We start from the raw sequence: 17,311 nt of genomic DNA, 5'->3' as shown, positions 1-17,311 counted from the left end.
CTGCCACTCCAACACCTTTCAACGACTCTCTAGTATGAATTGAGTCCGCTCCAGGAGGGACTTATATTATGGCTCAAGATGCTTTATGCTCTGCACCATCCCATTTTTCAAAAGCTTTCATCCACTTCTCATCCACATGGACCCTACTCTCTGGCCAAGTCTGATTACTCCTATTTTCAATAGACCTTGTACTTCAGGAGAATTTTTGTTGTTGTTCAGATTTTTTGCTCTTACTGAAAGGTTCTCCCCTCAATATCTGTTTCAATTTTAAGCATTCTTCCAAAATTGGCAATAAAGGAATTTATTTTATAAAATGTTTCTTGATAGTGCACCTTCAGGCATGTTATATTCCTCCTTTTCAGCAAAGTTGCCAGATTTAGCAAATAAAAATATGACACAGTTAAACTTGAGTTTTGGATCAATAATGAATAATTTTAGTATATTTCCCATGCAATATCTGGAATATGGTTATGCTAAAAATTTGTTGTTCACCTGACATTCAAATTTAAGGGTCCTCTCTTTTATCTGGTAGCTGTCCCTTTGGCTGCAAAAGAACTGTGCTTTTCCCCATCAGATAGGAAGAACAAATTAGGCTAGGGGATAGAGTAAAAAAGAATAGGATTTGAAGTCTAACCCTTGAGAAAATAATTTTTTACTTTATTTAATTTCCTCTCCTAAAGAGTGAAGGCATAAAGCATAAACTCTGTAATCTTTGAAAATACTGACAAGTGGAGAGATGGGGCCTGTGAATTCACCTTCTAACAAGAAACTTGGGTTATTCTCTTGGTGAAGAACATACTTGTCTATCAGCTCCTTCTCTATCTGTGCTAAGTTCTGGGGAATGAAATGAAGAAAATCCCATCACATTCATTAAGGGTAGAGTCAACAATATCATTGAAAATAGTAGTAAGAAAAGGCACACACTTAGGATAAAAATTGGATAATAAGGACATTGGAAGTGGTAAGAAAATTACAAATGTTGCCTATATAGATGTGTTGGATTGATTCACAGTAGGGATGATCCTGAAGTACAAAACAAGTCATGCAATTTGCAGAAAGTGCTATATTTAGGTAATCAAAAATAATCAGCAGGAGATGAAGAAAAATGATGGGCAAACTACAAGAAAAAAAAATGTATAATGCATGGTTGAAAGATCAGCATTGAAACCAGTAGTCTAATGTTAGCTTAGAAGAGCCTAAAAGTCTGTTGAGAGTGTAAAGATATGTCCCAAAGTCACAGACAGTTCCATGGGCTCAAAGTGCTATTCAAGTCTTCATAGGCTAAAAGAAATGTCCAAATATAGTGTGAGCCACATAAATTCTGAGGCATTCCTTAACACTGTGAAGCTCCCAAAGGATGGTGATTCCCAGGCTCCAGAGCATTCCAATATGGATGAAGGCAGTACATTTTTACAAAAGACATAATGAGATGGGTGTTAGTGAGAAGGGTATACCTAGTTTTTAGACTTTAGGGACACATTTGGGCCGTTCTTTGACAGAAATGATTCCAGAAAGCACACATTTTGGGCTTTAACTTCATGTCTGGTACAGAATAAATGATTATTCAAGATTGTGTCCTTCTCCTTCTCTGGAGTCATTTATCCTTTTCTACTTTGTATTGAAGCTGTGGGGAAGAAACATTTATTTTTTCCCCTCACACTTCACAGAGAAAAGACTATATAGAACAATTGTATAATAAATAGTTACCACATAAATGAGTAAAAATATTTAGAAGCAAATAGCTACTACATAATTGAGTAAAAATATTTGGAAGCAGACTTTATTTCACCTTAACAATAAAAGGCCTTGTGAGGAGTTAATAGGAGGATGTAAGGCATTAATTCAAGTGTTTTGAATACATACATGAATCCATCTCATACCTACTAGGCCGGTGGTGAATGCCACAGATATAAGAGTAAGTAAGACTCAAGCCTGTCTACCTGCAGGCAGGGATTGTCTGAGAAGGGGAATCCAGACCAGCATTGGGGCAATGAAAATAGAGAATTAGGAAAATAGTTTGATACTGGGTAAACTATAGGATGAATTAATGAGGGCTTGGTGGGTGAAGGTCTTATAGGGGATCTGAAGGAAGACTGAGGTCAACAAGTTCAGGATTAGGTGGAGGGAAAGTTTTCAGACAGAAGTAACAGAATATACATGTGAAAATGGGCAGAGGGTATTCAGAAAACCCAACCACTTCGTTTGGCTGAAGAATAAAGGAAGCAGCAAGTGGAACTTACCTAAAGATTCAGCTACTGAGAGAAGCTGATATGATTAAGAAGAGGAAGCTGAGAACACATCATTTACATATTCAGTAACCTTGGACTTGATCTTAGCACTAATGGTGAGCTACTGAAGAGCTTTAAACCCGGAGGTGGCGTGACCAGAATTTATGTTTCAGAAAGATCAGATAAATTGATGAAGGGCAAGACTGGATACAGGGAGGTAACTACAGAAAATCCAGGTTGGGAATGAAGATGTCCTGATGAAGTTTTAAAAAGTTTAACTTTTTTAAAGACGAAAAAAAGTTTAACTTTTAAAGATGAAGTTTAAAAAAAACTTTCCTTCTGGGACACCATTTTCTTTTCTTTTGGTTTCTCTCTTACTCTGCTGGCTATTACTTTTGTCTTCTCTGCAGTGACTTCTGACCTCCTCCACATCTAAATGTTGATGCCCTGGAGGGCTCAGTCCTCTGCTTTCTTCCTGTCTCTACGCACATTCATTAGCTGGGGATCTCTTTCAACCTAATGGCTTTAAATATCATCTGGACACCGACAACTCTCGATTTATGTCACCAGCCAGGACTCTCCTCTGACCTTGAGACTCATATATTCAACTGCCTGCTCAACCTCTCCATTTTGATGTTTAAGAAGTTTCTTAAAGTTAGCATCAGTAACACGGACTCTTGATTCCTCTCCCTCTGGATTTGCTATACCAACCACATTTTCTCTGTTATCAGTAATGGCAACTCCGTCCTTCTAGCTGCGTAGTCAAACTTTTGAAATCATGCCCGACACCTTTCTTTCTCTCACACTTGATATCCAGTCCATCAGCAAATCCTTTCAGCTTTCAAAAGATATCCAAATGTGATCTATTTTTTTCAGTTTCTAATGTTGTCTATCCAAGCTGAGCCACATTCATCGTGAACCTTGGTACTGTAAGGGCCCCCATATTCTAACAGCCTAGATTACTGTAACAGATTACTGTTACAATAGATCACTGTTAACAGGTTTTTCTTCTGCTCTGATACCCTCTATGCTTATACTCAACACAGCAGGTGGAGTTTATCCTTGAAAATATTAGGTCAGGGATCCCTGGGTGGCGCAGCGGTTTGGCGCCTGCCTTTGGCCCAGGGTGCGATCCTGGAGACCCAGGATCGAATCCCACATCAGGCTCCCGGTGCATGGAGCCTGCTTCTCCCTCTGCCTGTGTCTCTGCCTCTCTCTCTCTCTCTGTGACTATCATAAATAAATAAAAAAAATTAAAAAAAAAAGAAAAAAAAGAAAATATTAGGTCATATCACTATGACTAAGCCTCAATGGCTTTCCATATCACTCAGAGTCAAGGTCAAAGTCATTACAATAGCCTATGATACATTTGGCAGTTTCCCCTCTCATTCCAATTCTCTGATTTTTGCTATTAGGACTCTTCCCTTTGCCACTCTGCTCCAGGTATCCTGGCCTCCTTGCTGTTCCCCAGACACTCCAAGCAAGTTCCCACCTCATAGCCTTTGCATCTGGTGTTCCTTTTATCTGGAATGCTCTCTTCCAGATGTCCAGAATGCTTGTCTCTGTTTTTCAGCTCTTTTCTTAAGTGCAATTTTAATAGAGATCTGCTCTGAACACCTTATACAAAAAAAAAAAAAAAAAAGCAACATTCCTTTCTATCCACCTGAGCCCCTACCCTGCTTTATTTCTCTTGCCATCAGCACTATATGTTTTCTGGTTTGTTTGCATCCCATCCATCTCCACTCATTAAAACTGTAAGTTTTGTGGGAGCAGAAACTGCACCTGTTCACCTCAGTACTGCTTCCCCACCACTGCTTCCTAGCACATGGTACATACTCAGTCAACAGCTGTTGAGTGAACAGAGGGATGGATATGGGTAGAGTGAAAATGGAGAGATATTGATGCACTTGAGATCTGTTCAGATGGTAGAACAGTCAGATTATAATGATTTATTGAGTAACGAGCAGGAGACAAGAAAGGGAAAAGAGGGGTCCCAGAGACTGCCCGAGTTACACACATGGGGAAGTGAGTTGATGGTGTAGTATTGGCTGAACGTGAGAAGATGAGAAACAGGACTGGATTAAGAAGAAGGGCAGATAAGGAGAAATTCAATTTTGAAAAATATGAGATGAAGGTAATTGGTAGACACCAGGAACCGTCCTGGAGGTGGCTGACTCGGGAAGTGGTAATGGGATTTGTGTTTAGCAGGCATTGCTGCTGGAAACTATGTGGAAAGGAGATGAAAAGAAGACCATGTGTGTGGTTCTGGGTTATTTTTCAGGGGAAAGCGAAATCCTTCTCATCCCTACAGTGAACTTGCTGAGCAAGCCTCTCCTCAGGAGCCCTGGCCTTCTGGAAAGCCACAGCCCCGAGCCTCCTAGAAGTCCCATTGTCTGAAGGCAGCCTTTTTCCATCTGACTCTGGGGGTGCGTGTTTGCCATTCAGAATCTACTATATTTTACTGCACCTCCTGACATTGTTACACAACATTTATTGAAAGCACATTTGATGGTAATGAAGTTTCTATTAACTATGATTAAATCTCATAAAGCACCTGAAGATAATTTAAGATGTGCAGAAGCAGAAAATGAAACATTCGGTTTAGTACATTAGGATACGTAATTGATTAAATTATCTCATTTACAATAAGTGCTTTCATGAGCTATGCAGTGCACATATTTTCCCCAGTTTGTCATTATGATTTGCCAACAGATATCTTAAGACCTCACTTTCTCTTTATACCTCCCTGCAACTCAAAGCTGGCTCCTTGGCCTGCCTGCTCACAGAGCACTGCTTTCGAACTGAGTAATATCTTCTCTCCACCAGGCCTTGTGGAGGTTCATGAGTACAGCTATATATAGGAACAGGTTGTTTCTCAATTATCTTCATAATTGACTTTGATTTTGCATCAGTGATGATTCATATAGTCTTAAACTAAGCCCCTCTTTCACTGAACAACCACAGCCTGAATTTGTATAATGCACTCCTAACCATGCAGCTTACAGAACCCTGTCTGGATTCCTCTGGGAGCCTTTTGCAATCACATTGATTCTGTTAAGGTTTTATTTTTAGGAAATCACAAATTAAAACAGTTTAAGCGATTCCGTTGCAGTATCCAGCAATTAAGCATGGTGTTCATGAGTGAGAACCCCAAGCAAAAACTAATTCAGGAGTCCCTAAGGACTAGAAATAGCTACTGTGGGGTTTATGGCTGGAAGTACAGATGTAACCAAATTAAAATGGCACAGGACTCACAAACTAAGCATGAAATTAATTTAAAAAAAAACACATTTCTAAGTAACTCTCATGGTGGCCACCACATGAACACCCATGATCTTGCTGGTGCTACACATGACAGCCAGTGGAGGGGCATGGCTACGTCACCCGGAGACAGTGGGGGAGGTGGGTCCAGCTGTCACTCTGAGGTCTTGACACAAGCACAAGCAGCCAAATATTTACTGACTCTATTTTTTTCCTCCCTTCCTCAACATACACATACACACACACATATTCACAACCAGGTTCCCCCTCTTCAGCCTTCCTGAGTTCAAAATCACCAAGCAGGATGTCAGGGGATCACTATCTAAGTACCAATAAAGACTTGATGGGCAGTGCACCTCAGGGGGAAAATGTTAAGGAAGTTTGTTTTTGTTGTTTTGCAAAGTCCTCAGACTCTGCAAGTTAACGGCACCATTATATCTCAAGCCTGCCTGAAGCAACATAACGAAGTATGAACGTAACAGCTTTCCCAGATCTTTCTCTCACGTCTCCTGACCCCCCGTCCCAAGATACCTATTTCTGTCTATCCTCACAGGATCTTAATTCCTTCAAAGAAGCTTGCTAATAAAAGCTATTAGCTCTCCCAAGCTATTTGAATTTTAATACCCTAGGATTTAAAAGATCAAAAGTCATTCACTTTACACTAAAATGGGAGATACTGGCTAGGGACATCTTCTACAAGCTTATAAACCAAACTGGGCAGCTTGCTACCTCTCCTGTACTTAAGAGCTGTATTGTTGAGGCTCTTCTATTTCAAGGTTCCCCTCCTAGGCTTCACATACTTCTGAGTGCTTCAGGATCATTTGAGGAACATAGGAAAATGTAGATTCTCAGGAGGGCCCTCCCTCCTCCCGCCATCTTGTTCTAGGGATTCTAATTCATTTTTTCTATTCTGAGGTGGTGTGTATTTAACAAGCTCTCACCACACCCCAAGAATCTGAGGCAATGATTGCTGATCCCCTTTTTGAGAAATATTTTTCTAAGTGATTCTCAGCCCACGCTGCACATTGGAATCTGAGGATCTTCTAAAAAAAAAACAAAAAAACAAAAAAACAAAACAAAAACCAGGCATTCCTACCCTTACATGTGGAATCAAAAAAACAAAACAAAAAAAACAAAAAAAACAAAAAAAAACAAATGAACAAACAAAACAGAAGCAGATTCATAAATACAGAGAACAAGGTGGTGGTTGCCAGAGGGGTGGCGAATTGGTGCAATAGGTGAAGTGGATCAAGAGGTACAAACTTGCAGTTATTTTAAGTCCTGGGATTTAAAGTATAGCATAAGGGAATACACTATATAATATTGTAATAACTATGTATAGTGATAGGTGGTAACTAGACTTATCATGGTGATCATTTCCTAATGTACATAAAGTTGAATCACTGTGTATATAATATTGTTTGTCAACTATATTTTAAGGGAAAAATCATATATATTGAAATATGCATTAAAATCTTTAGATCCTTAACAAACACAAAACAGGAATTCTAACCTATCCCAAATCTGATTCCATTGGTCTGGGGGTACAGTCTGAGAACTGGGCTTTTTAAAAGGGCCCCAGGTGGTTCTAACCCAGGTGGTTCAAAAGTTGAGCCAAGGATGAAAACCATAGGGTCAAATGCCTAGCTGCCAACCATTTACAGTGTGACTTTTCCCAAATCTTGCTGGATGTGTAAGGTGGATATGATGTAAAAGCCTCTCCAGGAGGCAAGTTTGTGTATGGAAAGCTCAAGCTAGCACCAACACCAAAGTTTTTAGTTTCTGATGATTTCACTGTGGAATACTGGTTTCTAATCTACCCACTTGCTATGAATTTCACAGTTTGCATTTCAGGTGCCCCCTCCTCCTCCTTTTCCACCTAGGTAGAGAGGCTTGTAGTCAGGCTCTTGCACAACGCTGCTCTCATGAAAGCTTGTACTGACAAATATTTATTAATTTTAATGCTATAAATCTCCTCAGCAATAAGAATCCTAGATGACATTTGCAGAGAAATGGACTTATAGGCAGGCAGCATCAAGAGGAGAGATTTACTTTTACTCAGAGGTAGGGGAGGGGTGTGCATATTTCCTTTCGATTTAAATCTCTGATATGTGACTCCAAGCCCAAGGAGTAGAAGTCCTGAAAGCCCTGGATCTTTTGCACAAACTTCAATTTTGTTTGGCTCCTAAACAAATACAACAGTAAGGCAGCAAATATGAGAATAAATTACATTCACAAGAGGAAAGATAACTTACTTTGGGGTTTTATTTCATGAAGAGGTTTTTTATCTAAAAGAAAGAAAGAGAAAAAGAAAGTTTCATTTAATAAATTTACATGGAGCAGATAGATTTCCTATATCACTGTATGTCCACCTCTATAAATGAAACATTTTCTCTATTTTTGCAGACGATAATGGATTATGTTGTCCGTATTTTTCCTTTTCATTCTAATTTCATATTTTTCTCTTGTGCAATATTTTCCTATGGTGATTGCTTCATTCTTTTTATTTATTTTTCCTTTTTTCTTTTCCCTCAGGCTTACTAGAGTTTCTCTCTGCTGCATTTACTAGATTCTTATCAGCATGATGAGAGCAGGGAGTTTGCAGCGAGTCCCCCGTTCCTATAGACAGAAGACGGCTCAGGTAAGAGATGCTATTTCACTATATGTGATGATGGGGAAAAAAAATGAGCTGGTGAATACATATTTACAGGGATCCTACTTGGTTTAGCAGTTATTGTATTGAAAACTTTCAGGCTATGCCATTTGCCCGTCTTTTTTGAGGATGGATGCTGTATTGTGAGCTTGTTGGAGGCTTGTTTGTTTCATATCTCTCTGATCTGTTACGATATGTACCATCTCTCTGAATGGATCAGGTCATTTTGTAAGCGTGGTACCTAGCAGTGCAGCGGGCAGGTGAAGCGGACAGAGAAAAATCATTGAAGGGTCCGGCTCAGGTGAGACCTTTTGATCATTTCTCCCTACTGCCCTCCAGCCACTCTCTCCTGCCCTGTCTGCCATCACTAGAGAACCTACTAAATCACTCTGAGACTTGGTGCCCGTGGCTAACTCTGTCGTAGACTGCGGACAGGCTGCTTCCCATTACCCCAGCCATCCTAGACCAACACCACCTCACCACGACGCAGAAACCTGAGAAGACTCTGTTTTAATCACTGCATCGGGATTCCAGAAGATTTGCAGGGGGTGACCTCCCTCTTATCAGTCTGCTTCTGAGAACTTGGATGGAACACGGTCAGACTATGAGCTCTGAGGCTGTTGCTCATCATTCACAGAATCACACGATGGTAGGGGACCTTGAGAGGTCACCTTACACAGTCCCTTTCCTCCACTTGCCTGAGGGCAAGCCAGGCGGGGGGAGACACTGTCATTTTGGATTACGTTTTTAATGGCATCAAATCTAGCCCAGTACGTATGGGACAACTTTATAAACATTATCTGACTGCAACATATCCCCTCCCAGGCAGAGAGACACAGCTATATTCTGAATCCTTCACCAGATGCGTGTCCCTCTAACCCGCTCCTGCACTTAGTACTACTTCTGACAGCAAACCCTTGCAGTGTGCCTTCCTGAAGACAGCTCTTGTGGGTTCTGTCATCGATTTATCATGGAAGTAGCTTTTAAAAGTTGTAAGTCACCCTCTTGCAAAGGGACCACTGTTTGTTTGTTTTCCCCTTGTTATAAAGACAAGGATAAGTGGCAGAGGATAATTTCCAGCAAAGCTCTCTTTAAAATGAAAAATATTCATAAAAGATAATAATTTGCTCAAGGGGATAGGATCATATTCAGATTTTTACACAGTTAGGGTTCTTAAAACAGTCAACACTTTGCCCCGCCCCCCCTTTCCTGCACGGATCTAGGGCTGCTGGTTTTCCCAAGATCGGGTTGGCACCTCCCAAAGTCCAGATGCTAATGCACCCAAGAATTAGAATCAAACGGCTTTGGTGGTTTTAACCTGACTTCAGATTTTGCTTATTGCATGCTATCGGAAAGCATTTGGAAGGGGCAGAGTATGCTGGCAGGCCAGGCCAAGATGTCTCGAAGTGATGCATTACTAAGGCTACACACAGAGACTTGTAGAACATCTGTTTAGGACTCTAGCTGAGCTTAACAGCATTTTCTTCCCCCTAAACCACAGGAACGCAGATTATGCTGGGTCGCAAAATGAAACTCCATTAGAAACAGGTGAGATATAGAACCACTCCTCAGAAAATAAATCAAATACCGTCAGGCTGTTAAAGCACCAAGGTGGTAGGGCTCTACCGGGCACAGCTCTAAAGAAAGAGTGAATGGGGCAGAAAAAGCCAGGGTTCAGCTGGTCATGAGACAAACTCGGTCGACAAGGGCACAAAGGACAGAGAAGAGTGGGGCACTGCCCTCTCTGACCCAGCTCTGGGGTCATTGTTATTGGCAGTGGCATTGTGGGATTAGTGCAGACTCCCATGGTTAGCATAAGATTTCCATCTTCAATGGTTTTCATCCTATCTCAGCGTTCTCCACAGTAAAACGGAAATAACAATGTCCTTGGGCATCAGTGCTGAGATTAAATATGAGAAATATAAAGCCAATAGCTTAGCTAGCACATGTTCAGTATCAATAAATGGTAGCTGATAAGTAATATAATTTCAATATGTTATGAATAAGAGCATCATTGTCAGTCACGCAGAGCAAGAACATGACTCTGCTGCTGCTGCCTGGAGACAAGTCACAACTCCAAATCAGAAATTGTGGTGGATTTCAGGGGTACTTGAAGGGAGTTAAGAAACTTGTGTCCAGTCCTAGCTTCCACTTTAGGAAACTGAGCACAAGTTGAAAGCTCAGGTCCCTCATACAGAAAGAGAAAGACAAGGACCAGAAGACCCTTGTGGGCTCCCTAGCTTTCACCTACTATAAATTTGCAGAATAAGCAAAGACAATCCACAGAAATGCATCTGGAATGATTTTCTAAAGCAGAGTAAAAAATGATTCAAAGGGCCACTGCTCTACTGGAAGATTTGTTATGCTAAGGTCCAGCGTGTCAGTGTGCATTCTCTAACAGAAAAGGCTGGGAGCCTCTGGTGCCCGAGAGAGCTTCAGGCCCCTGGCATCAGCATCACAACTGGGTCCTGCTGGATTCTGTGAGATACCAGTATCTTGACAACAAGCTGCTATCATTAAACATTTCCCCAGTTTGAAATATCAGAGATTGTTCTACCATGAACTTGAGAGAGGTCTACCTATTGACCTCACTATACTGTGGAAGAACTGCTCAACCCCACATTCCACGTTCTTTTATTCTGTTTGCAAAATCATTCTCACAGGCCCTGGGCCATGCATCCACTTGGCCTTGGTCAAACAAAATCCTCTCTGCTTTCACTTTACCTCTCTCCAAGGCCACATTCAAATAACCCCTTAGTAAATTAATCCATTAGGGCCATGGTTCTTAATGTTGGCTGCACATTAGAATTACCTGGGGAGCTTTTTAAATAAATACCCAAGCCTGGGCCCCAGTCCAAGACCTCCTGACTAATTGGGGTTTGTGTTTTTGTGATTACCGGCTGCACCACTACTTCCTAGCGACAAATCTGGGGTCATGTGTACTCAACCAGTTAGTCTTGCCTCCCTAAGAAGCTTCAGGGTAGCTGTAGTATACCTGGAAGGATCCCTCCTGTATCCTATAGGCAGACAAATATAATTTTGAGCTAGTGGCAGTTGAGCTGTAATTTGGGAAAATCACAAGTTTTCCTGGGGTCTAACTTAGACACTGACAGGTACCTTTTGGGAAGTGGAAACTGATGTCATTGCAACTCAGTCTTATAATGATTGTGTGCATTTACAGGTTACAGATGCAAAAGTATGGTATTTTTTTAATTTTAAATTTAATTAGCCAACATAGAGAATATCATCAGTTTCAGATGTAGAGTTCAGTAATTCATCAGCTGCATTTAACACTCTGTGTTAGTATGTTTTAAATTGTCATGTTTTCTTTAAGAATCCTTATAGTCACTACACAATGTATCCAAAAATAATAGGGATCCCTGGGTGGCTCAGCAGTTTAGTGCCTGTCTTTGGCCCAGGGCGTGATCCTAGAGTCCGGGAATCAAGTCTCACATCGGGCTCCCTGCATGGAGCCTGCCTGTCACCAGCCTGTCTCTGCCTCTCTCTCTCTGGTCTCTCATGAATAAATAAATAAGATCTTTAAAAAAAAACAAAATTTTATATATATATATTTATTTTTTTCTCAAAGAAAAAAAACCCATAATTTTTTTTCCACACCAAGTGTTAACCATCCTTAATGTTAAGTTATATATATAAAATCTAGGTTTTTCTCCCCCTAAGATTTTATGTATATATAAAATTATGTGCACACATATATGTTTATATGGAACATTTTTACATACAGATACATTGAATTATCTTTTATATATTGTTTTGCAATCTGCTTTGGTCTGTACTCTGTGTGTGTGTACAGAGGTATGTATATTTATATATATGAAGAAGGGAGAGGACAATCTATCTTTTTATTTTTGGTAGTGATTCATTTCTTTGCCATCTTTACTTTTCTTGCTTCCTCTGTTATATGAGATGCTCCTCAAGCATTTCCATGGTATCCATTGTTCTTAGGAGCTATTTATAGCTGCACCCGTACCTTCCAACCCACAGCCAGCCTTATCCTTTCTCTGCTAGGAAACAAGTGAGGCGAGCTATGTGTACTCTAGCCCATATCCTAGGGATATAAGGAGAGCAGGCCTAAGGAGAAATGGCACATGAGGACAGATGGGTTTAACTCCAACCCACAGAGTGGGCAAGAGACTGCTGCTCAAAACTTGTGGTTGGTTATTTGAAATCAGCTTCTCTGCCTTTTAAAGACTACAAAGGTATGTTTGGTACCACAGTCTATGTTACCATTTTTTGAGAATCAGGTACAGAAGCCACTCAATGTGACTAAATGCTCCCCAGGACAGTGAGCCTGGACTCTCCTTCGAGGCAGCAATTCACATATGTCATTATAATTAATGATTATTACATTCTTTAATTTCACTAAACCACTCATGTCCCATTTTTTTCATCTCCAAAGACCATCTTTATTATTTCCTTCATAGATTCTATGCTTTGAAACCCTTTTCATCAGCTCCCCCCACAAAAGGTATGCGTTGACTGTTTTACTTTGACTCTCCAGAGCTGATTCTGAGGTCGGTGGAATAGTCAAATCTTCTTTCTCAGTCATTCTCTAGCTATTTTTTTATTCACTGGAATAAGTCTCTAGCATCAGCACCTAGTAGTCTACCATGATTCCACCTTGCCTGGAAGTCATGGCCAACTGCTCTGCCCGCCTTCCAGTCTTCTATGTACTGGTCACACCATGTTAAACGTGACTGAGTTTCTGTAGCACTTCAACGCAAATCCAAGCTCTGGTCCAATTGATCCCTGAGGTCTCCAGGCTCACCTCAGTGCTGTTGCCCATGCTGTTGGCTCTCTTTGGAATGCCCTCTTCCCTCCTATATAAAATGTCCTGTTTGCAAGGCACGGATCAATTTCTGATTCCTTCCTGAACTTTATGGTGATTATTTGTTCACAGGGATGTCTCATCCCTCTGGACAGCTTATAGTCAATGCAATACAGTGTGTGTGTGTGTGTGTGTGTGTGTGTGTGTGTGTGTATGGAGGGGGCGGTGCCTGGCCTGCTCAGTCCATAAAGCATGAGACTTGACTTTGGGGTTGTGAGTTTGAGCCCCACATTGGGAAGAAGGTTACTTTATAAAAGTATGTCTTTTTTTTCCAAATGTATTACTTCAGAACCATTCATATATTTTTATACTTTTTAATCACTGCCGGTTACAGGTCCCTATCATAAATCATATTTAAATGATTAGCTCATGAATAATTGGCACTGCAACCAGAGAATCACAGTAAGAAAAAGAGGAAAAAGGAAATTAAACGCTATTTGTTTGATTATTTACTGATTGGCAGAAAAGAAGTTGACGTTATTGATTACCAATGTGCTTCATTTATTCATTCTTTTCTTCTCCCCCATAACTAGAAATAATTAAGGACCAGTGCTATGCTCTCTGAATGCTAGCCAAGACTGCAGGAAATCCCAGGGCCTGGTCGATCTGCCTTGTATTATTAGCTCTGGCAGATAATTAAATAAACACAAGGCCTGCTTTGCTTTGGTGATACTACTGCAATTGAATATGTCAGGCAGACCCTGAAGATGACAAGTGGGGATTCTATTCTATGCTCTCAGCTATGCAAGTTCCTGTAGGCAGTAGAGCACAAAGAGACATGACCATAAGCTCTTGTGTTCCTCAAACTCTTCCAATGATCAAAACCATAGAAAACACAAAAAAGCATAAAACAGCCATCTCTGGTTTTCCATTCTTTTGAGTTTTTAATTTCCTAGTCGTGTTTTTATTTTTGTTCATTTCAAAGATCCTGCTCAGAATTACTCTTTAAAGACCATATTTATGACACACGTTACTGAGTTCAATTTTTGCTTCCTTATCCACTCCTCCTACCTACTCCTGCTCCTGCCCCTTTCCAGCCTGCACAGACTATTAGAAGATCTACTGCTCCTTTGAAGATGCACTCGGAGCACATCCATGGAAGACAAATGCAGAGAATAAAAGGTTTTTAGAGATTCCTCCCAGGGTTTCCCAGCTGGTCAGCAAAACCTGCCAGGGACATTCCGGGTCTGAGGCAAAAACACTCACCTGAATAAAAATCCTGAAGGTCTGAGATACATTAATAAATGAAAAACAACTCTATGGATGTCTTTCACCTAAGAATTGTTCAAGATCCCATCATGTTAGTTTGGGGAAGTCGGTGCCACAACAGAAAGCTTATGGATGTCCCTTCTCTTGATAATGATCTTTCAGAATTGCCCTTCAGTCGAAGCACATGATTAGTATACATTAGGAGATAGAGTCTTCTCTTTCAAATCTGAGGTCTCTTTCTAGAAATGTGCTTTGCCTCCTCTAAACTCAGACAAGTCTGTGTCCATAATGACCGTGTTCCCAAGGAACATTCGCATATTTCATTTTTGAGCTAAATCAGTTGAATTTCTAGAATCCATACCATCATTGTTACGAAGTTCTATCCATTTCCACCGCTTGTGTGTTAGTTTCATTTTGTGAGATGGAAACAGAGTAAAATATGCTCTTGGGTCACTGTAAATACTTTTAAGCATGGGTCCATAAAGACTTTATCAGAAATTTGCCTCAAAGTAATAAAATGCAATGTTTCCATTTTTGCTCCAAAGGAAGATGTCTATTAAAATCCTTTTCCTATCCAATAAATTAATTTGCTTTGATTCTCCCTTCCAACCACAATAGGCATACATACATATTATTAAAATAAACACTGTTCATATTGTAAAAGTTTAAGGAATAATTTATTGGTTAAGGTCTTGATGATTACTCTCTTTACCTTAAGGCAAGATGATGTCAGAATTCTTTAAAAATTTAAAAACCTTCTACAATGTAAGTGCCAGCCTTGACATAGGGTCATGGTGGTTTCCTGCTGTGTCCAGAGTTGTCCCTTTTGTGTTGCTGTATCATAGGTAAGTCTGAGTAGGGAATGGATGGGGATGGGGAGATTCAGGAGGGTGATAACTTAATGACTATTTACCAATTGCTAAGGAAATACTTAGCAACTGATATACCTAGGATATCAGTCTTACCTTAAAAAAAACAAAACAAAACAAAACAAAAAAAAACAAAAAAATAACTCCTTGAAGAGAGATTGTGAAGAACCCTTGACTTGTACATGTTTTTAAGCCTAGTAGACCGAGCTACTTGCATGTAGTCTATATGTGTGTTTTCCACCTATTCCCAGTCCCTAGAACAGTAAATAGAAGTTAGTAGGTACTCAATAAGTATTTGTTGACTATTTCTACAAGGTTTTTTTCTTTCTTTGTTTTTTTTTTTTTACATATTTTTTTTAAAAATTGGAGTTCAATTTGCCAACATATAGCATAACACCCAGGGCTCATCCCATCAAGTGCCCCCCTCGGTGCCCGTCACCCAGTCACCCCCACCCCCTGCCCACCTCCCTTTCCACCACCCCTTGTTTGTTTCCCAGAGTTAGGATCCTCTCATGTTCTGTCTCCCTTTCTGATATTTCCCACTCATTTTTTCTCCTTTCCCCTTTATTCCCTTTCTACAAGTTTTTGTTGAACACAAAATCAATGTCCATCAATTTCCTATAGTCTGTACAAATTCCTGGGATATTGTGGCTTTCAGGGAAAGGATTGAAATGGAATGCTAGTGGCCTGATTTGATGATTCATTTCCTAGGCAAGGCTGGCATGGTTTTACCTTTCTCTCATATCTAAAAGTTGTCCCCCCTCATGATGCTTAATAATCATCTAAATGGCTAATTTTAGGTGTGAACAAATTAAAACTTCTCCTCAAAACTGGCTAAAAAATAAGTGACTGAAAGCTCTGACATGTCAGTGGTATTATCTTCACATTTTATATGCATACATGTATAAACTATGTTATTGAAAATTACCTATGGAATATATATATATATATATATATATATATATATATATATATATACAAGCTTACATTTAAGATATAAAATTGTAATAATTTAATGTTTTTATAATGGGATGAAACCTAGAAATCATCTGCTTTTTAAAATAGATATGGACACAAAGGCACAGAATCGGGAGAGACTTGCTCAAGGAACCGTGTTTGTGTATGAAACAACTGAACTAAGATCCAGAACTCCTGATTCTTGATTCTGAGCCCTTTTCATCACCACGTGCTCTCTTTCTAAATGATCATGGCAGTTTTCCACTCTACTGAACACTAACACTGTCCTCTGCCAAACACATGTATGCAAAGCCAGGTCTTTCCTTTTTGTAAGGAGCAAGGGGACGGCCAGGGTGATAACAATGCCTGTTGATAATGTTAATATCTTCATTTTAGGTAGCACCTTTCTCCATGATCTTGAAGAGACACATGCACGTGTAATTTAAGGAGAAAAGGTAGGATCAACACAAAGAGGTTTCCTCTATATTAATTCACTTTGTTAGTACACCCCAGAGGCCACTGAATTATCTACTCAGTTTTAAATCACTTCCTTGATTGGGTTCTTGCCATTTCTTTTATAGCTGGACCACTCTATGATCTCAGGCATTAAATCTTCCTCTAGTCTAGACTAATATTTCTTACCCAGAGTTGTGTACTGTTGAATCCTGATTAGATATACGGCAAATGTAGAATCTGGATTCACACAACTAATGAAATGGAAAGAGTTTGTTTTATACTACAGAAAGCCTAATTTTTGTAAACTTCCAAAAAAGACTCTGGATATCCATAGTTGCTGACAACCAAACCCATTAAGCATTTTTTAAAAATATGGAAAAATATGGCAAAATTGCTAATTTTGTGATGTGAGAATATACAATAAGGGAAGTACCAGACGTGTAACAAATATTAATCCAGAATGGTTGGCCATGGATGGATGATTCTGGAATCTGTATATACAGTCTAATAGTGTGTATGTTAGATTTTTTTTTTCCAGAGAAAAAGAATTTTTGAATTTGTGTTAGAAAAATTAGGACTTGCTTTATAAAAATTTATTTTCTGATGAGGTGGTCAGAACATGTTTATTTTATAACATGAAGGAAACCTATATAACCTCCCAGTATGTATTGTGAGAACTGATGTTCTCACCTGGGGATCATCCCTCTCTGCAGCCTTTCCTTTGAGTGATTTTGAATTAGTGATGAGAGTCACAGCATTTTAGAACTGGTTGGGACCTCATAAATCACCTGTCTTCTCCTCAGGACCAAATCCCATCTGCAAAGGAAAA

At 39.8% G+C, this 17,311-nt stretch overlaps 1 protein-coding gene across 9 annotated transcripts in view; it reads right to left on the bottom strand.

Annotated features, from left to right (window-relative positions):
• UNC5D (unc-5 netrin receptor D) overlaps positions 1–17,311 on the bottom strand; it is a 537,391-nt gene that overhangs the window by 78,057 nt on the left and 442,023 nt on the right. For 5 of the 9 annotated variants that reach the window (XM_077849119.1, XM_077849112.1, XM_077849114.1 and 2 more), the window contains one exon: positions 7,745–7,777. The exons of the other annotated variants lie outside the window; for them this stretch is intronic. In XM_077849119.1, the coding sequence (XP_077705245.1) occupies positions 7,745–7,777 (33 nt within the window). The remainder of the gene's footprint in view (positions 1–7,744; positions 7,778–17,311) is intronic. 9 annotated transcript variants of the gene reach the window in all.

This window comes from Canis aureus, chromosome 15 (genome assembly GCF_053574225.1).
Source record: "Canis aureus isolate CA01 chromosome 15, VMU_Caureus_v.1.0, whole genome shotgun sequence".
NCBI lineage: Eukaryota > Metazoa > Chordata > Mammalia > Carnivora > Canidae > Canis > Canis aureus.
This window is presented reverse-complemented; position numbering and strand designations above follow the sequence as displayed.